Raw genomic sequence first — 21663 nt, forward strand, 5'->3', positions numbered from 1 at the left:
TTCATAACGACTTGAAGTCGGGATAAGTCGGTTTGAGTCATAGGAACTCGAATTAATTCATAACGACTTGAAGTCGGGATAAGTCGGTTTGAGTCATAGGAACTCGAATAATTCATAACGACTTGAAGTCGGGATAAGTCGGTTTGAGTCATAGGAACTCGAATCAATTCATAACGACTTGAAGTCGGGATAAGTCGGTTTGAGTCATAGGAACTCGAATCAATTCATAACGACTTGAAGTCGGGATAAGTCGGTTTGAGTCATAGGAACTCGGATGAATTCATATCGACTTGAATGCGGTTAAAGTCATATAAATTGGAGTCGGGTGATACATTTAAGCGTATTAAAGGCGGGGTGACTCGCATGATTTAATTCAAGATTTATTTTTTATATTTATTATTATTATTTTTTATATTAATATTATTATTATTTATATTATTATAATATTGAATTAAATTAAAACATTTTTTTTATATTTATGAAAATTAATGTTCACACATGTTTTATCACAGTAAATATTTCGCGGCTTGATACGAGTTGATTCGAATCAAGTAAAATCTGATTCGAATCAAGTCGTTAAAGGCTTGATTCGAATGATTCGAATCACTTGATTCGACTTGGCACATCACTACCTTCACTTCTGCAATGATTCCGGCCTTCTACGTGGATGAAATTTAAAAAAAAATATCTCGTTAAACTAGATAATATTGTCTGTAAAATGAACTACGATAAAGAAACAAAATCAAAAATTGTCAAAACGACAGCGTTTTTTAAAAAAAAGTCGAATTTTACCCAAAATTTTGGTCGTTTTTGGACTGCCAAAATTCGATTTTTGATCCGATCAAAAAATCGATAGTTTATTTTACGGAGAACTATACATAGTACATGTAAAAAATAATCGATAGTGATCGGATCATTTGTTTTTGAGTAATCGCTGCAGCAAATTCTGAAAATGTTGTTTCGAGAAAAACGCGTTTAAAGATTAAATGATCGTTTCACTATATACTATATGTATATTCTTTGAATGGCTGTGACTCAAAAACTATTTAAGATATCGATTCAAAATTTTGGTATGTTATTTTTAAAGATATAACCTATCGAAATATGAATAAATTGAAAATTAGATTTTTTGAAAATTTCACACTAGTTGTGCCCCTTAAGTAATATTTGGGCAGGAAAGTGCCAAAGTGTAAACCTCATCTTCTCCTTCTCCTTCCCCTTCCTCGCTTCCACCAGGACCTTCATCCTCTCCTTCTTCAGCTTCCTGCTCTTCCAGTTTTCTTCTCATTTCTTCCTCCAGTGCTCTCAAACCTGATCAACAAAACTCCATAAATTACTTTAATTAAATCAATAAAATTTTAATAAAATTATACTGACGAGCTGCTTCGGCTTCTTCTGCAAGCCTTTGCTGTTCAGCAAAAGCCATGTCTTCTTGTTCTTTCCGCCTTCGCTCGTTTTCGGCTTCTTCTTGCTCACGAAGTTCCTCTAGCATTTTCAGTTGCCTAAGGCAAAAAAAGAGTGCGCGTAAGGATCACAAGCGATTAAATTAAAACTTATTTCCACTAAACCACTGTACAAGATGGCATTTAAGTAAAAATAAATACATCATATAACAATGTATATTAGTGATACGGTAACATTCGTGATGCACACATCTATTAGTGTCAACCATTATACACATTTCATTTATAATAGCATTAAAATATGTATAATATTTAAACACAATAATGTAATTAAAGTCATATTTCAAATATGACATGATCGGTTTGTCATTGTAATTAGCATTTGGGACTTGAACCTTCATTAGAAAAATGGAGTAATTGCTGATTAATAAATTCTATAATATTCGTTTACATAGTGAATTATGTTGACTGTTTGTATTTTTTACTTTTTCGCTGGCTATACAGTCTCATTCTATGAACAGCTGTAATATCTGTCTTGCCTACAAAATTGAAGCCATACTTTTATATGTATTTTATTTATCAAGACCTGTACATAGCTTGATCTATGAATCATTTTCTTTTTCATGTGAACGTTAATGCAATGATCATCATCAATATCACGAGGAAATAAATTAACCATATTATCAACGTCAACAGACACATTTACAATTTGTCCAAATATTCCAAATTGTCCATTTGCATGTCACAATCGTCTAATTTGCATGGAACACAACCTAGGTGAAGTAAACATTTCAGATACAGTATCTAGTTTAGATAGATAATTAGGTATAGGTGGAAATACAAACCCGTTAAATTTACACAAAGTGGGAATTTTACTCGAATTTAATGCCTTTCGACAAGTTTGACATCCAACCTGATTATTTGAATCAATATTCAAAAAACCAAAATTAAGACTTTGTTTTTGAGCTTTATTTAATATTTTTAAGTCACTTTGAAACCAAAGTCGATCACACACAAAACATACATGGCCAAAGTTATCATTTGTAAATTGTTTTTCAAACAATTCTTGTGCATTCCTAAACAAATTGAAGTCTTTATATGGAAGTTTAAATACTTCATTTGACTCTTGCAAAAGATCAGTTTTTGTCACATTATTAGTCACATTATATGCAGAACCATTAATTTGCAATTGACGTGATGTAGTTGCTGTATCAGAAAAAGTTAGAGAAGTACTTTCATCTAAAAAAATAACATAATATTATGTTTAAATGTGAATAGTTGTAGCGTTTTTCAGGAGTCAAATAGCGAAAAAAGATTCTTACTTATGTCATTGGTGTTGACATTAACATCTAAATTGATACCTGGCTCAAGATTTTCTAATAAATTGGCAGTAACCGATGTATTTTCCTGCAGTTGTTTTGTTTGACGATGTAATCTTGATCTTTCAGAGTTTGTAAGAGGCTTTGAATATGCATCAATATTTATAATTACTATTATAATAAATTAAAATTAGTCTTCATAGTCATCATGAAAGAGAAACATGTAAACTTTCTTTAAATTTCCAAAAAAGAAATATTGTTTTCACAATTTCATTTATCATGTAATTAAAATTAACATACGTTTATTGACAGCTTGTTTGTTTTGACTATTTCGCTGGCGATACAGTTTCATTCTTTGAGCAACTGTAGTATCTGTCTTGCCTATAAAAATATTTTCCATTTTTGTAATAACCTCAAAGGTATATAGTAACATCGAAAAACTCGAATAATATAAATTACTTCAATAAACTTACATTTCTTACGCAGCGCAGATTTTTCATTTGTTTCATTATTTGCACTACAATTGTTTATGGGGGACGGGGTAAAATATTCTTCCGATTCAGACATTTTTTATTAACTCACGATTTATACTACTATTTAACCTTAAAATGTTTCGACTTAACACCGGAAATTTGAACGATGTGCTTCACGCTTTCGGTGACGTACGCACGTATAAAGTCACGCATACCAAGAAGCCTCGCACAAATACGACCCGTATAGAAATCATAACATCGAGAGCGAATGACTCTCACTTGACCTTGCCGTAACAATTTCCGTTGCATTTGTACGGATTTACACTCATGTCGCGCCTAAAGAAGCTTTAATTAAAAAATCTTGGTCAGATAACTATTCACCATGGGGGCCTCTTTCACGTTCATTGTAAAAATTCACAATCTAGCAGTCTGAGATAATTTATCACTAATTATATAAAATGTCAGTGGAAAGATCTCGACTTATCTACCTTTCTATTTACTTATATGTCTATTATCTTTCCTTACTTGAGTCGTTGATCCTCAGTAAGTCTACAAGGGCAATCCTTAGAACAAGCAGCACCATGTTCACTAGTCTCATCAAACCCTTTCAAAGCCTTCATCCTTGCTTCCCTGGCTGATTCGTACAAATCTTCAGCTCCTGGTGGTGTCTTGCCCCACCATTCGGCACCGCCGGCATCGGGATCGGAAACTTTACGCTCTGGGGAAAGATTGAATTAGAAAAAGTTACTTATTAATTTAATTAAAAATCAAAAATAAAAATTTTTGCATATCTCGACGTTTTGAAGGTTTCTGAACATTTTACTGGCATTCTTCAGAAAAAATGGATGTGTGTGAGTGTGGATACAAATTTTCGTCGACAATTTCGGGAAGACGGATGAAGCGATTTGAATAATTCTAAAAACAGACGAGCTGATTAGTTTCTGGCGAAAGCAGGTTTAGCCGTTCCGAAAATACGGGGAAAAAAGTGCCGAAAACGGTAACTCAGTTTTTAAGAGAACGGAGCGTCCGATTTGAATAATTCAAAAAACATTTTACTTGTATTGACAAGATGAAGAACTGATCAAATTTTCATGAAGGCAGGTCTATCGGTTTCGGAGATCTAGTAAAAAAGGTAAAAAAAAAGCCATTTGGCGGTCAAAAATGATCATTAGACATATGCACATCAAATTATCAGATATTTTATAGAGATTTTAACAATAAGTACAAATTTTGTTTACATTCCCATGGGTTCCGTATTAATGTTCATCCGTAAGACAGCGACGCGGCGCTTACGCGCTTCTAGATTTCGTGTCTATGCAGTTAAAGCAGTACGAAAAAAAGTTCAGAATTTCCAAAATATTTCAAAATACTTTTTTCCTAAAAGTCTTTTTTTTTTCAAAAAAAAAGTAATTTTTTGTCAAAAGTATAGTTTCTCAAAAATCTAATTTTTCAGAGTAATTTTTTTTTCAAAAATGTTACTTTTGAAAAAAAAATAATTTTTGGTACGGGAAGTTCCAGCAATTTGCCTTAAGGCACGATGAAATGCGCCTCAGTAGTTGTAATTTTGGATTAAAAATTCAAAAAATTGCCCAGTCTAAGCGCCACTCTGGTACAAATGTTCACCCAAGTGCGTTTAGACTGTTTATATACCGGAGCACTTTTCCAATTTTGTGAAAACTATTGAAAAATGTGAAAATGCCGCCAAGCTAAGCACAGTATAAGCGAAAATTATTATAGAATTATTTGCAAATAATGTTTAGACTGTGACTATACGGGAGCACTTTTTCAATTTTGTGTAAATTAGGCAACTATTTTTTTTTTGAAATTGAATTCGAAATTAAATGACGATTGTTAACGTTCTGGAGATAAATTGATTTATGATTTACATTTGATTTGCTCAGATATAACAATAAGATAGCAAAAATAATGAAAGTTACAGTATTTGTAATAATAATTTATTTGAAAACGTTTAAAATTTCTCGAATATTTCATTACCGTACGGGAAGTTCTAGCAATTTGCCTTAAAGCACGATGCCATACACCACTAGTTAATATTTTTATTTACGTATTTTGACAGGAACAAGTTGTTCTTCTGCAGTGGCTTCCACGGAGCTCTTGGCTTCTATTCCTTTCTTGGTGATCAAAGAAATTCTTTGGTAAACGTCTGATTTTTTGGCCGCTGCACTTTGTTTCCGAAACGCCAGACGAGCTTCTGCAGAAGAAAATTAAATAAACAAAAATTATTTCATGCATTATTTTCAAATGTTACCAATTTCTGAAGGGCTCAAATTTAATTCAGCTTCGCTCAGGTCACCTTCTACATGAGCTTTGGCCATGTCTTCTTCTTCTTCTTCCTCGTCATCTTCAGGAAACATTTCAAAATCTATATCATCTTCTATAACCTAATAATAAAAAATGTTAGTGATATAGTAAATAATATTAAAGTGATTTATTTAATTTTTTTTACCTGGGTGTATTCGTTAACTGTGTCGACTGGCCTCAAGTACACGTTTTCTTTATCGTCGGGATCTTCAGGCAATAACTAAAAAACAATAATAATAGACCTAAATTTTCTCCAGACTTTTTTACCATAATATTTGCTACCAATGTTTTAATAAAAGCACCCTAACTAACTGAAAAGAGGTAGTTCCATATGATATTTTTGAGTTATTTGACAAAAACCAAAATAATGTCTCGAATTTTCTACTAAAGAATGAAATATCGAATTCAAAGTTGGTTTTATTCAAAACTTTTATATCGGAGTGTATAAAAGTGTTACCTCTCTCAAGCTAGCAAGACCAAATTAGCAAAATCGATCCGGGCCTGTTGTATTATTTAGTACTTATTTTGCACTAATTTGCACCACAAAAAAATTTAGTACTACGTGCCGTTTGAAAAAAACACGTGACGCTGCCAGCTTTAATATTAAGCTAGCAAGACCACTTTTTGTTTTGAAGAAAATAAATAAAATTAAACGAAAATTGATTAATTCGAATTTGTACTAATTTGCACCACCAAAATTAAACCAAAAAAAAATCGAAAATAGCTACTAAAATCAGTACCCCATGACGGCCGGACCGCCCTAATATGAGATGTTTCGTGAAGATAGGTAATATAGTGCAGAAAAAAAGTCTGTATTGAGGTCAAAAAATAAAAAAATAATCTTTGATAATAATATTATAAAATCACAGATTTTTATAAAAATTACAACCACCGTTTTGTCACAAATTATCCCTAAAATAATGTTAAGGCATTTAGTATGGGAACATTTATATTGAACTGAAATTATCAAATTATATCAAGGCATTATAAGCAATATAATATTTAGTTTTAAATTACTTAATTTCAGGTTTTGTACCTCTGCCCTTACGTCTCCAATCAACCACAAATTGTACTTACGTCTATGCTGAATCATTTGCAACGTACAAGCTCCAAGTATAGAAAAAAAAAATGAACGAGCAGAATCAAATGAAACTAATGCAATAAAAACATTATAATATCTAGTATTTAAATAGAGAATTTCAGATTTTGCACCACTGCCCTTCCCTCATTAATCAACCCCAAATTGTATTTACTTCCACATTGGAGCGTTTTCAACGTACAAGTCGTCCCAAATTTTCTATTTATTGCTACTAAAGAATGAAGTATCGAATTCAAAGTCCTTTTATTCAAAACTTTTATATCAGAGTTTATAAGAGTGTTCCCTAAGAAATGTTGTAAATTTTATCTAGTTTCATCCTCGCTGATTGAAAATTGGTGGTTACATATGAAATTTTTCTATGCTAGGCTAGAGATAAGCAGAGGTTGCATACCCAGAAGATATTGAGCCCGACATACCCAGATAAAAGACCTAATCTGGTATGCGTAAACGGTTCGTTATAAAAAAAAACTCCTTTACCCTCAACATATCATATGGGGAGGGAGGGATCTAGTAAAATAGCACTTGTATTTATTTTTTACATGAATTTTAATTCGAAAAATTTTGCATAACCAAAAATACACGTGATATTTGGGGAAGGGGGATGATTTATTTGGGGAATTTTATGATGTAGTTGGGGAAGGGGATGATTTTAAATATCACGACGTATAACCAAAAGTGCGGGTTCCAAAATCCTTTAAAAATCGATCACTTGATCAATAAACTTTCACTAAACTACTTACATCGTATCCATGGTCAGGAAGATCGTTGCAGGTGCTAAAATTCAAACCAGGCTGGTTGCTGTAGATTTCCAAAACGCGACCAGAATCTGGATGCAAAATCCTAAAAAATAATAAATTTATTAATAGCACCTAAATTAAATTAAATTATTCTAAAGTAAGGTTCTAAACGGATCAGAGACACGGACTCTAAGAAAAAAAGACCAGGAGAGCATAAAATGGGACAAATGAAGATTGTGAAAGGAAAAAGTCTGCTGTCTAAATTAAATCAATTTAAGGAAAAATTGATGGACAAATAAAATGTCTAAAGATCTTTGGAAGTATGCAATTGTTGGACTAATTATTGTTTTAATTCAACTTTATTGTTTTTCTAGTATTATTTTATTATTCAGAAATTTTATTATATATATATATATATATATATATATATATGCATATAAAATTTTATATAAGTTTGTCAAATTCACTTTTTATGTTCCACAAATATTTTAAAAGTTAAATAATTTTGTAGAGAAATGTCCTGGTTAGGAAGTACATTTTGGTAAGTATTGTTTTGGAGAGCTCTTCAGGACAAACCGATTGTAATACAATTCTGTAATTCGAATATAATATTCTTCAATGTGTCTACTATAATGATAAATAATAAAATTTACAAGTTTTCTAAGAAAATTTTGAGTTATTACATATCTAATATGAAACGTACATTTAACAATTCTTATAGACGTAAGTGTTGTTTTGAAGAGCTCTTCAGGACAAACCGATTGTAATACAATTTTGAAATTTCACCTAAATATTCTTCAATGTGTCCATTATGATGACAAATACTAAAATTTACAAGTTTTCTAAGAAAATTTTGATTTATTACATATCTAAGATGAAACGTACATTTAACATTTCTTGTAGACGTAAGTGTTGTTTTGGAGAGCTCTACAGGACAAACCGATTGTAATACAATTTTGAAATTTCACCTAAATATTCTTCAATGTGTCCATTATGATGACAAATACTAAAATTTACAAGTTTTCTAAGAAAATTTTGAGTTATTACATATCTAAGATGAAACGTACATTTAACAATTCTTATAGACGCAAGTGTTGTTTTGAAGAGCTCTTCAGGACAAACCGATTGTAATACAATTTTGAAATTTCACCTAAATATTCTTCAATGTGTCCATTATGATGACAAATACTAAAATTTACAAGTTTTCTAAGAAAATTTTGAGTTATTACATATCTAAGATGAAACGTACATTTAACAATTCTTATAGACGTAAGTGTTGTTTTGGAGAGCTCTACAGGGCAAATTGTTTGCAACACAATTTTTAAATTCTAGTATAATATTCTCTAGTACGTGGTCTGTTCAAAAAGTACCCGGAATTACTAATAATTAAATTTCGCGGGTCTGGAGTGTCTGATTGTCAAAATTTTTTTTTTATTGTGTTGGTATACATGCCCCTAAAGTATGATGAAATTTTCAGCTATATTCACTGTTTACTTTGTCTGTGGTAGTCGCTAAGGTTCGACGTGTTTTTCTGAGCTCGGCGATTTTTACAATGGAAGAATTGAAAAGTCAAAGAATTTGTATTAAATTTTGCGTAAAAAATGAAATAAAGTGTTGCAAAGTGCAAAAATTCACCAGATATGGCTCCGTGTGACTTTTTTCTATTCCCAAAGTTGAAGAGACCCATGAAAGGACGGCGGTTTTCCTCGATTGAAGAAATAAAGGCCGAATCGCTGAGAGTGCTCAAGGACATATCAAAAAGTGAATATCAAGGGTGCTTCGAAAATTGGAAAAAACGCTGGCATAAGTGTATTATATCTGGGGGGGACTACTTTGAAGGGGACCACATTAATGTAGACGAATAAATAAATATTTTTTTGAAAAAACGAAAATTCCGGGTACTTTTTGAACAGACCACGTATGTGTACTATAATGACAATTGATAAAATTTACATGTTTATTAAGAAAAATTTGAGTTTCTACATATCTAAGATAAAACGTACATTTAACATTTCTTGTAGAAGTAAGTATTGTTTTTTTTTATTTATTAATTTTATTTTTATTATTATTTGCTTTTATTGTATATTAAATTTGTGTTATTTTTTATTATTATTACTAAATGTTAAACTATTTAACAGTTGTAATAAATATTGTAATTTAAAAAAAAACTTATTATGCAAGAACATTCAGGGATTTGAAGGCCAAAGCACAAGACAAAAAAAATTAGAAGCTGAAGTTTGAGAAGAAAAAAGGTAATTATTGTTTCCCTTGCTTCCAAAATTTCTGCAAAAAGAGAAAATTTAGGATCTTCAAAGGACTAGGCAAAATGGAAGCTGAAGCTTGAAAATAAAAAAGTTAATTATGGATATCTGGTACACTTTCTCTTGGTTTCTTCCAAAGCTTCAGCAAAAAGAGAAAACTTAGAGAAGGGATGGAAAGGAAATTTAGGGGAAGAATATGAAAGGAATAATAGAAGCTAAAGTTTGAGAAATAGAAAGGTTATTATTGTTTCCCTTGTTACCAAAATTTCTGCAGGAAGAGAACGTTTAGGGTCTCGAGAGGACTAATAAAAATGGAAGCTGAAGCTTGAAAAAAAAAGAAATTAATTACTGGCATCTGGTACTCCTTATCTTGGTTTCTTCCAAAACTTCAGCAAGAAGAGATAACTTAGAGAAGGGATGGAAAGAATATTTTAGTTGAGAATATGAAAGAAAAATTGAGGCTGAAGCTTAAAAAAAAAGAAATTAATTATGGACATTGGGTCTTCCTTCATTTGGTTTCTTCCAAAACCTCAGCAATAAGAGAAAATTTAGGGATTGAATAAAAATTTGATGCAGGAATATGAATGAAAGGATGGAAGCTTAAGATTGAGAAAAAGAAGTTATTTATGGACATTGAGTTCTGTTTCTCTTGTTATCTTCCAAAACTTCTGCTTCCATGTTGCATAAAATGTAAAAAAATGAACATCTGCTTCCATGCTTCCTACAATTGTACCAGCACCACATATTTGTGGTATAGTTCTAATATTATAAAAGTAATTAATTGATCTCTAAAGTCATTAATTGATTATTTTAGAGTAATTAATTAATCTTCTTGGCATGATAAGAAATGATCCAAGTGCAACCTAAAATATCCCTAATTCTTTGGCAAAACCCTAAGTACTGGAACTAATTTCTAAACAAGAACAAGAAACAAAGAATTCACTCAATATTTCTTTAACTTTTCCCTCACCTGGCTACAAAAATAACATTGTCCTCATCATCTTCGTCCTCCTTCGGTTCTGGTTGGTGTGTCAAGCACAATGTATGGTCAATTCCTCGTCTTGCACATCTTCTTAACAACCCTCCAATGTTTCTTTCGACACGAAAATCGTACTGAGTTGCTGCTACTTTTAGCAATTTACCTTAAATATAAAACAGAAGAGTAAAAGATTACTTTATGCCTTGGTAAAATATCTGGAGAGATTGGCCATGGTGATGTCAAGGTAACCAATCAAGAAGAGTTGCAAAGAGTTTGGCAAAAGAGACTTCTACTATTTGAAAAAAATCTGCATCCGGCACAAATTTAAAAAGCACTTGGAAATAAAATGAGTAAACAGTGGAAGATTGTAGTTGGTGGATGACTTGTTTACAAAAAAGAAAGCACAGAAAATTGGAAGTACAGGACATCAAAAGCATGACAGCAACCTTTAAGGGGGCAGATGGGTAAATAGACCAAAAAATAGATATATCTTACCAGTTGGCAATCCCATAAAATTCTTCTCAACGTATTTATCAGCATCGACAGTGACGCGATGTTTAAAGATGTCCAAAAGACCAGCAGCCTGAAACAAAAACAAAAAGTTACTTGTAGGTTTAAACCTACAGGTTACCAAAATTCCAAATTTTCACAAACAATTCTGCAATACGACTACTTTGATATCCAATTTTAAAATTGATGCGGTTTCTAACAAAATTTCATGCATTTAGCAAAAATTTGATGAATGATCCGGGTGAGAGATAAGAAAGTCATATTTTCAAAGACGTCTTGGGGTCACAATACAGTTGCCAGAATTCCAAAATTTGAACAAACTATTTTGCAATATAACTACTTCAATGTCTATTACTAAAATTAATAGGATTTCTAACAAAATTTCATGCATTTAGCAAAAATGTGAAAAATGATCTAAAAATGTGAAAAATGATCTAGGGGAGAGATAAGAGAGTCTTATATTGAAGGACGTTTAGGGGTCACAATACAGTTACCAGGATCCCGAAATTTTATCAAACTATTTTGCATTATAACTAGTTTAATGTCTAATATTCAAATTTTTGAAGCTTTTAACAAAATTTCATGTTTTTAACAAAAAATAGAGAAATAATTCATGTGAGAGTTGAAAAAGTTATATTTTCAAGGATGTCTAGGGGTCACAATATAGTCACCAGAATTCCAAAATTTCAGCAAACTATTTTGCAATATGGCTACCTCAATGTCTATTAGTAAAATTAATGGGATTTCTAACAAAATTTTATGCATTTCACAAAAATTTGAAAAATGATCCAGGTGAGGGATGAGAAAGTCATATCTTCAAGGACGTCTAGGGGTCATAATATAATTAACAAAACTTCAAAAATTGAGCAGAATATTTTGTAATGCTTCTATTTTAATGTCAAATAGTAAAATTGATGAGGTTTTAACAAAATTTCATGCATTTAGCAAAAATTTGAGAAATAATCCAGGGGAGGGTTGAAAAAGTCATATCTTCAAGGACGTTTAGGGGTCACAATACAGTTACCAGGACCCCGAAAATTTAGCAAACTATTTTGCATTATATCTATTTTAATGTCTAATATTCAAATTTATAAAGCTTTTAACAAAATTTCATGTTTTTAATAAAAATTAGAGAAATGATTCAGGTGAGAGTTGGAAAACTTATATCTTCAAGGTCATCTAGGGGTCACAATACAGTTGCAAGGATCCCGAAATTTTAGCAAACTATTTTGCATTATAACTATTTTAATATCTAGTATTCAAATTTATAAAGCTATTAACAAAATTTCATGTTTTTAACAAAAATTTGAAAAATGATCCAGGGGAGGGTTGAAAAAGTCATATCTTCAAGGACGTTTAGGGGTCACAATACAGTAACCAGGATCCCGAAATTTTAGCAAACTGTTTTGCATTATAACTATTTTAAAGTCTAATATTCAAATTTATAAAGCTTTTAACAAAATTTCATGTTTTTAACAAAAATTAGAGAAATGATTCATGTGAGAGTTGAAAAAGTCATAACTTCAAGGACGTCTAGAGGTCACAATATAGTTACCAGAATTCCGAAATTTCAGCAAATTATTTTGCAATATGACTATTACAAAGTCTATTAGTAAAATTAATGGGATTTCTAACAAAATTTTATGCATTTCACAAAAATTTGAAAAATGGTTCAGGTGAGGGATGAGAAAGTCAAGTCTTCAAGGATGTCTAGGGGTCACAATATAGTTAACAAAATTCCAAAATTTCAGCAAACTATTTTGCAATTTGACTACTTCAATGTCTATTAGTAAACCTAATGGAATTTCTAACAAAATTTTATGCATTTCACAAAAATTTGAAAAATGATTCAGGTGAGGGATGAGAAAGTTATATCTTCAAGGATGTCTAGGAGTTACAATACAGTTGCCAGAATTCGAAAATTTTCGGCAAACTATTTTGCAATACGACCACTTTAATATCAAATATTAAAATTTATAAGGTTTCTAACAAAATTTCATGCATTTAGCAAAAATTTGAGAAATGATCCAGGGGAGAGATAAGAAAGTCATCTTCAAGCACGTATAGGGGTCACAATACAGTTAACAAAACTCCAAAATTTGAGCAGGATATTTTGTAATGCTTCTACTTTAATATCAAATAGTAAAATTGATGATGTTTCTAACAAAATTTTGTGTATTAATCAAAAAGTTGAGAAGTAATCCAGGTGAGAGATAAGAAAGTCATATTTTCAAAGACGTCTTGGGGTCACAATACAGTTGCCAGAATTCCAAAATTTGAACAAACTATTTTGCAATATGACTACTTTAATGTCTTCTAACAAAATTTCAATTGATTGAATGATTTAGCTATTTAGATCCCCAAAAATTCCAAAAAATCTATGTTACTTACATGTCCTGCCAAATTGAGTCTCAGTGCATGTGTGAGGCTCACAGGAGTCGAACAATCACTTGCAGATCTCATGCTGACAATAAATCTATTTTCAGCAGTCACCTGGAAGGTTATGGACGTCAACAATTTACCAGGATAACCTTCAGCACCAGACTCGGACACCAGGTTCATTATAATCTAGAAAAACACAACAAAAATAATAATACATGGATTAATATCAACAAAATATGATAGGCATTTTGTATAAACTTGAGTCCTTTATTCTTTACCTTAGTTCCATCCTGAGTGGCAGTCCACAATTTTTTATCAAATCCTCTACGACCTCCGTTAAAATGATGTGGTGGACGATTTGGCCTCAAGTCGTACTCGTCGTGGAGATATTTGTAGTTCGCATTTTCGATGTAATTTGCAACACGACCCAAGGTTGCGCCTATATAAGGATTGCTTTGTCTCCTGTAACCTGAAGGAGGAAAACACATACTGTATTTAATTTTTTTATAAGTAAAAGAGTGTTTTATTATTACCTGCTAAATCGTCGAATCCTAGCAAAACATCTTGAACCATTCCTCTTGCATCTGGTACTGAAATACCTACTACAGTTGCTCCATAAGTTATCACCTGGGAATAAAATATATATATATATATATATATATTATATATATATACATAGATTATAAATTGTTACAAATTTTGAATTGTTAATTTTGGTGCTAATATAGTTTGATGTCTTAATTCTAGTAGTGTAATGCAAACGGTGCGTGCAGCAGCACCTTTTGAAACCAAGCAAAACATTGCCTAAGGTACCAGTGACGTTGTAGTTTTTGCAAATTGTTGCATATATTTACTTATTTTGAATAAAAGTGCGTTAATTTTAGTAACTGGTGCTAAAGTAGATGTATTGATGTGCCAATTGTCAAAATTGTAGGTGTGTAATGCAAACGGTGCGTCCAGGAACACGTTTTGGAAACTAGCCAAAGATTACCTGCGATACCAGTGACGTTGTAGTTTTTGCAAATTGTTGTAAATATTAACAAATTTTGAATAAAAGCTCACCAATTTTAGTAATAGGTCTCGAAGTAAATTGATTGATGCACCAGTTGCCTAAATTTTGGGAGTGTAATGCAAACGGTCCGTACAGGAGCACGTTTTGACCAAGCAAAAGATTACACCTATGGTTCTAGTGATGATGCAGATTGTGCAAATTGTTGTAAATATTTACAGAAGATGAATGGAAGCATGCTAGTTTTAGTATTTAGTATCAAAGTAGATTGATTGATGTACTAGTTGTCAAAATTGTAGGTGTGTAGTGCAAACGGTGCGTCCAGGAATACGTTTTGAAAACAAGCCAAGGATTACCTTCGGTACTAGTGACGTTGTAATTTTTGCAAATTGTTGTAAATATGCAAAAATTTTGAATAAAAGTTTACTAATTTTAATATTTAGTGCTAAAGTAGATGTATTGATATACCAGCTGGCAAAATTTTAGAAGTGTAATCAGTGCTGGATTTACAGTAGGGGCAATCGGGGCTACTGCCCAGGGCGGCAAATTTTGGGGGGCGGCAAAATTTGGATAGTGAGAAAAAAATTCTATACAATATAATCAACTTTAACAACATTTTTTATTGCAAGAAATGCAAAATTTGGGGTAGAAATAAACGATAACTAAAATTTATTATTATGCTTTGCTTCCCTCTCCGAACGTAAATTATCAAATTGGTTAATAAGTTATCAAATTTGGCAATTTGGCTAGTATAAAAATCCGTAAACAAGCTAAAAGTTTAAGAAAAATATGTTCTTCAGTTCTCGAGCCTTCTTAAAATGCACGTATTTGTGCACTTCCAAGCTTATAGCGTCGAAAAATAATTTAAACTAGTGACTCATGGCATTGTGCCTTGAGACAAATTACTGAAACATTCCGTACTGAAAATTACATTTTATAAAGAGCTTTACATTTTATTGAAAAATGAAGAAAAGACTTCTAAAACACATTTTTTGTATTTTGAAATTTTTCGAAAATTCTGAACTTTTTGCAAAGAAGAGAAGGAATATCAAAACTCAATTACCATTTTTCGTAATTGCCTGTACCAAAAGCTAATCAGCACGTCATCCCATTAATACAAATCTAAGATTTTTTAATTATTCAAGTCGATTTCGAGAACACGGATCAACCGATTTATGATTCAATTTCTATTGATAAGGAGACGTGCTGATTAGATATTGGTCAAGGCAGGTCCAACTGTTTTGAAGATACGGGCCAAAATGCCAGAAATGATAATTCAGTTTTTGAGAAAAAAGCGTCCAATAACATTCAAAAAAATTTACAGAATAAATAACTGCTTAAATTTATTGGGGGCAGGTTTAGCGGTTTCGATAATCCAATAAAAAAATTTGAAAAAGAAACATTTGGCGGACAAAAATTATCATAAGACATATGCACATTAAATTATAAGATATTTTAAAGATATTATAATAATAAGTATAAATTTTGTTTACATTTACATAAGTTCTGTAACATTATTTATTCGTTAGACTGCGACGCGGCGCTTACGCGCTTCTATATTTTGTCCCTCGCAGCTGAAGCAGCGCGGTTGCTTTAAAAAAAGTTTGAAAGTTCGTAAAATTTCAGGGTTGGGGCGGCATTTTTGTCAGTGCCCCGGGGCGCCAAATTTCTAAATCCGGCCCTGAGTGTAATGCAAACGGTGCGTGCAGGAACACGTTTTGGATGCAAGTTAAAAATTACCTTCAGTACTAGTGATGTAGTAGTTTGTGCAAATTGTTGTAAATATTCAAAAAATTTGAATAAAAGTTTACTAATTTTAGTATTTAGTGCTAAAGTAGATGTATTGATATACCAGTTGGCAAAATTATAGGTGTGTAATGCAAACGGTGCGTACATGAGCACATTTTGAAAACAAGCCAAGGATTACCTTCGGTACTAGTGACGTTGTAGTTTGTGCAAATTGTTGTAAATATTTTAAAAATTTGAATGAAACTTTGCTAATTTTTGTGGCTGGTCTCAAATTAGTTCGATTAATGTACCTGTTGCCGTGTAATGCAAACGGTGCGTACAGAAACACGTTTTAAAAACAAGCCAAGGATTACATTCGGTACTAGTAACGTTGTAGTTTTTGCAAATTGTTGTAAATATTTTGAATAAAAGTATGCTAATTTTACCATATGTTATCAAAATAGATGCATTGATATATCTGTTGTCAAAATTTTTGATGTGTAATGCAAACTTCGCGTGCAGCAGCACTTTTTCAAAACAAGCAACCAAGATTACTTATAGTACTAACTGGGGTTTGTCGGTTTTCAAAAACCGGTTTTAAAAACCGTTTTTTTGGCGAAAATTATGGAATTCGAAAACCGGTTTTTTAGTGAAAAAAGTCGGTTTTCACTGTAAAAATGAAAAATGACAAATATAGTCAAATATAAAGGATAGATGAAAGCGTTTTGATTCTCGAAATCATATCGGTTCAATAGCATTTGATATCTTATCAGTCTGCAATAGTTACCAGAAATGTTTTGTATTAATTTAGATTTTTATACCAGTGTATATATTAATTTCAATCAGTGTGACATCTTATTGAAGAAGTAACTTCCTCTACTCAAACTTAAAAAAAAGAGTTTTAAACCCTAGAAGCCACAAATAAAAGAACAAAAAACTTGGAATTATTATATCAGGCTTTAAAAACAATTAAGCATAATTTCGTCGCAAGTATGAGAGTGTTTTCTATTTCAGAAAATTTTGTGAGTAAACAAAGGACAAATCTAAGTAGCAATTCGATAGACGTTCTCAGTTTTTTTTAAATCATATTTTATTAAACAAAAAAACAATTAAAATGTCTAAAATTAATTAATTAAAATTGTTCGGAACAGACAATACCTGAGTTTAGCTTAATTGTTTTTAAAACTAAAATTGATATTAACAAGTGTGTATCAACATGTATCTAATATTTTTATTTTATTTTAATTTAATGTTTTTTTTTAATTTAAAAATGAATTATTTTTATTTATTCAAAAAACTTTCCTTTCACTATCATAAAAATATTTTCATTCTTATATGTGAAAATGATGCATGAATAACGAATAATTATTTTCAAAGTTATTTAATCAAGATAAACTATTATTTTTTAGTTATACTAATTAAAATTAAAATAATTTTGTTTACTATCTATAAAAGTGAACAATAAATAAATTCAGTCAAATAATGCTCTAAATTACACTAAATTTGCGTATAAATTACAGGATATTCGAGCAAAAATTTATTTTCTATATAAAATTCGAAAACCGGTCAAAGCCGGTTTTCTGGTAAAATTAAAATTCGAAAACAGATTTTCTGAAATGTCGGTTTTTGTATAAACCCTAGTACTAACGACGTAGTGGCTTTTACAAACAATTGTAAATATTTACAAATGTTGAATGGAACTTTGCTAATTTTACAATTTGGTATCAAAATAGATGGATTGATATATCTGTTGTCAAAATTTCAAAAATCTTACTTTAACAGTCATCCGACTTCTAGTGGTCCAAGTATACATCATGACGACTTCAGGTTCAGAAACCCCATCATCAGGATATAAAAAGTCAAAGCCTTCTTCAGTCAAATGGACATTGGGATCTCCCGTACGCAAATGCCGCCTTTCAGGCAACTTTGGCCCGGTCGGATAATATTCTGCACAAAAATAGATATATATTTTTATATCCAAAACTAGATCGTTGATTTTATTATACAACAGTAATGAATTTATTTCGATTACAAAAATGAAGTGTTTTTTAGTTGAACTTCTCTAAGTAAATGAAAGTGAATCCGCAAATTATCCGTTTCATTGAAGTGCTCTTTGGTAAACCACATTTTTTGTTTTTCGGTTCGACGTTAACACAAACAAAGCGGATGGTTTTCCAACTCGTGAACAGACAACGTATAACTGCCTATGTGAAAAACAATAATTTTCTAAATAAACTATTTGAAATTTATCCCGCAAACACTAAGCGATTGGCCTTGCGACTTGTTATTGCGAACGCAAGGCGAACTGGAAATTACAATCGTTTGAAGTCAAACGGAAGACCAGTCGGAATTATTGGTATGTCACCAAATCGCCAGCAATTTTTGATTGAATGGTGAAATTCAGTGCGTGTACATCATTATTCTTTGCGGCAAGAATTGCTCGTTGACTTAACCAAGCATAATTCTGATAATTCTCACTAATGTAATTACTCGAATTTTTAATTACGAAGAGTGAAGTTCCAGCAATTTGCATTAGGGCACGATGCCATGCACAACTAATTTTCTTAGCTATAAACCTTGCGGAGCCCGAGACCTTTCCAACGAATGCAAAATTGTCGAAATCGGTTCGTGCGTTCTGGAGTTAAATCGTCAGGAAGAAAACCCCGACTTATTTATATATATATATGTATATATATATATTTATATCCATTATCTTTACCTTCAGGTTGTTGGCATTCTTCCAGGGCCGATCCGCTCCCGCAGGGCTCCAAAGCCAAAGGGTCGACGACTCCTTCAACCCCTGCTGGTTTTTGTACCGGGGTGCGATTCTGGTACCTTCGTCTGCATTCTCGCATTCGGGAATCGCAACCTGGTTTGTTGACACTGCATGGTGCCAGACAGGGCTTCTTGGTCCCTTGGATGGCTGCCAGAGGCTGAAGAAATAATAATAAAACTAGTGGTGTATGGCATCGTGCCTTAAGGTAAATTGCTAAAACTTCCCGTACCGTAATGACATATTCGAGAAATTTTAAACTAGGGTTTATACAAAAACCGACATTTCAGAAAACCGGTTTTCAAATTTTAATTTTACTAAAAACCCGTTTTTAAGCGGTTTTCGAATTTTATATAAAAAATACATTTTTGCTCGAATATTCTGTAATTTATCCGCAAATTTAGTGTAATTTAGAGCAGTATTTGACTGAATTTATTTATTGTTCAAATTTATAGATAGTAAACAAAATTATTTTAATTTTAATTAGTAGAACTAAAAATAAAAGTTTATCTTGATTTAATAACTTTGAAAATAATTATTCGTTATTCATGCATCATTTTCACATATAAGAATGAAAATATTTTTATGATAGTGATAGGAAAGTTTTTGAATAAATAAAAATAATACATTAATAAATAACAAAAATTCATTAAATTAAAATAAAATAAAACAATATATTAGATACGCACTTGTTAATATCAATTATAGTTTTAAAAACAATTAAGCTAAACTCGGGTATTGTTTGTTCCGAGCAATTTTAATTAATTAATTTTAAACATTCTAATTGTATTTTTTGTTTAATATAATATGATTTCAATCGTCTATCGAATTGCTACTTAGACGTGTCCTTTATTGTTTACTCACAAAATTTTCTGAAATAGAAAATACTCTCATACTAGCGACCAAATTATGCTTAATTGTTTTTAAAGCCTGATATAATAATTCTAAGTTTTTTGTTCTTTAATTTGTGGCTTCTAGGGTTTAAAACTCTTCTTTTTGAGTTAGAGTAGAGGAAGTTACTTCTTCAAGAAGAAGTCACACTGATTTAAATTAAAATATACACTGGTATAAAATTAAATTAATATATACACTGTTATAAAAATCTAATGTAATATATACAAAACCTTTGTGGGAACCATTGCAGACTGATGAGATATCAAATGCTATTGAACCGATATGATTTCAAGAATAAAAACGCTTTCATCTATATTTCATATTTGGTTATATTTGTCATTTTCCACATATACAGTAAAAAACGACTTTTTTCGTTAAAAAAACGGTTTTCAAATTCCATAATTTTCACCAAAAAAAAACGGTTTTTAAAATCGGTTTTTAAAAACCGACAAACCCAATTTTAAACGTTTTCAAATTTATTATTACAAATACTGTAACTTCCATTATTTTTGCTATCTTGTTTGTTATATCTGAGAAAATCAATTGTAAATCATAAATCAATTTATCTCCAGGACATTAACAACAATCGTCATTTCATTTCGAATTCAATTTCAAAAAAAAAAATATGCTTAATTTACACAAAATTGAAAAAGTGCTCTCGTATAGTCACAGTCTAAACGCATTTGCAAATAATTTCCTGCGACATTTTCACTTATACTGTGCTTAGCTTGGCGGCATTTTCACATTTTTCAATAGTTTTCACAAAATTGGAAAAGTGCTTCAGTAGGTACATAAACAGTCTAAACGCACTCGGGTAAACATTTGTACCAGAGTGGCGCTTAGACTGTGCTTAGCCTGGGTAATTTTTTTAAATTCTAATCCAAAATTACAAAAATATTTTATGGAAAATAAAAAAAGATGTAATGATTTTTCATTTTTTATTTTTTTACTCCGTACTCTCAAAAACTCGATTTGTATTTTCTGCACTCTTTGCTCCGTATCTCCGTAACGGCTGGACCTGCCTTTGCCAAAAACTAATCAGCACATCTCCCTATCAATAGGGATCGAATGTTTCTTAAATTATTCAAATCGGTTGATCCGTGCGCCCGAAAACGTGGACGAAAAAATGCAGACATACAAAACACACACACATCCGTTTGGTTTCTGAGGTATGCCAAAATGTTCAGAAACCTTCAAAACGTCGAGAAATGCAAAAATTTTCATTTTCGATTTTCGGCCCATAAAAAAAGGAAAATAATTGTACCAAGTGTCATGTGATTTTTTATAACTTACTGTATCATGTCCAAAAACTTTAACGTCACCATATCCATGGATCGAGGTTACTGGCAAGTCTAAATTTAATCTATCTGTTGCCATCATAAATTAGTTTATACGATTTTTTTGTAGTTTTTAATTTATTAACTAGAAATTTTTATGACATTATAAGTGAAATGTTTGTAAAAATTTTTGATAGGTTTTGTTTTTTAAATAAATATACATTTTGTAAAATACTAATTTTCAAAATCATTGTAAAGATCAATGAATTACTGAATTAATTAGTTGGAAGTAGGGAATGCAATACCGGTATACCGGTATACCGAATTACCGGTAAACCGCCCGATTTTATGGCGGTATTTTTACCGGTATTTATTCCAAAAATACCGGTATTTTCGGTATTTTTACATAAGCGCTATTTGATACATAATACACTAATGTTTAAATTTCTCGGAACAAATGTATCTTTAAATTCCATAATCGCATAAACAGCTATATC

The 21663-nt window shown here is 31.3% G+C and overlaps 1 protein-coding gene across 1 annotated transcript; it reads right to left on the reverse strand.

Annotated features, from left to right (window-relative positions):
• Positions 1–3716: 3716 nt before the first annotated feature.
• On the reverse strand, positions 3717–21266 carry LOC113389663. The gene is made up of 13 exons (XM_026626680.1): positions 21183–21266; positions 18942–19155; positions 17997–18169; positions 14019–14112; positions 13764–13954; positions 13495–13671; positions 11089–11176; positions 10585–10756; positions 7357–7456; positions 5663–5737; positions 5465–5597; positions 5261–5407; positions 3717–3913 (listed from the first exon to the last, which is right to left on the reverse strand). The coding sequence occupies exons 1-13, from the start codon at positions 21264–21266 to the stop codon at positions 3717–3719; spliced, it is 1845 nt and encodes a 614-aa protein (XP_026482465.1).
• Between the last annotated feature and the right edge of the window lie 397 nt (positions 21267–21663).

Source organism: Ctenocephalides felis, unplaced genomic scaffold (assembly GCF_003426905.1).
Source record: "Ctenocephalides felis isolate EL2017-DRISC unplaced genomic scaffold, ASM342690v1 CF-g0.4_SCAFFOLD_03573, whole genome shotgun sequence".
In the NCBI taxonomy this organism is placed as follows: Eukaryota; Metazoa; Arthropoda; class Insecta; order Siphonaptera; family Pulicidae; genus Ctenocephalides; species Ctenocephalides felis.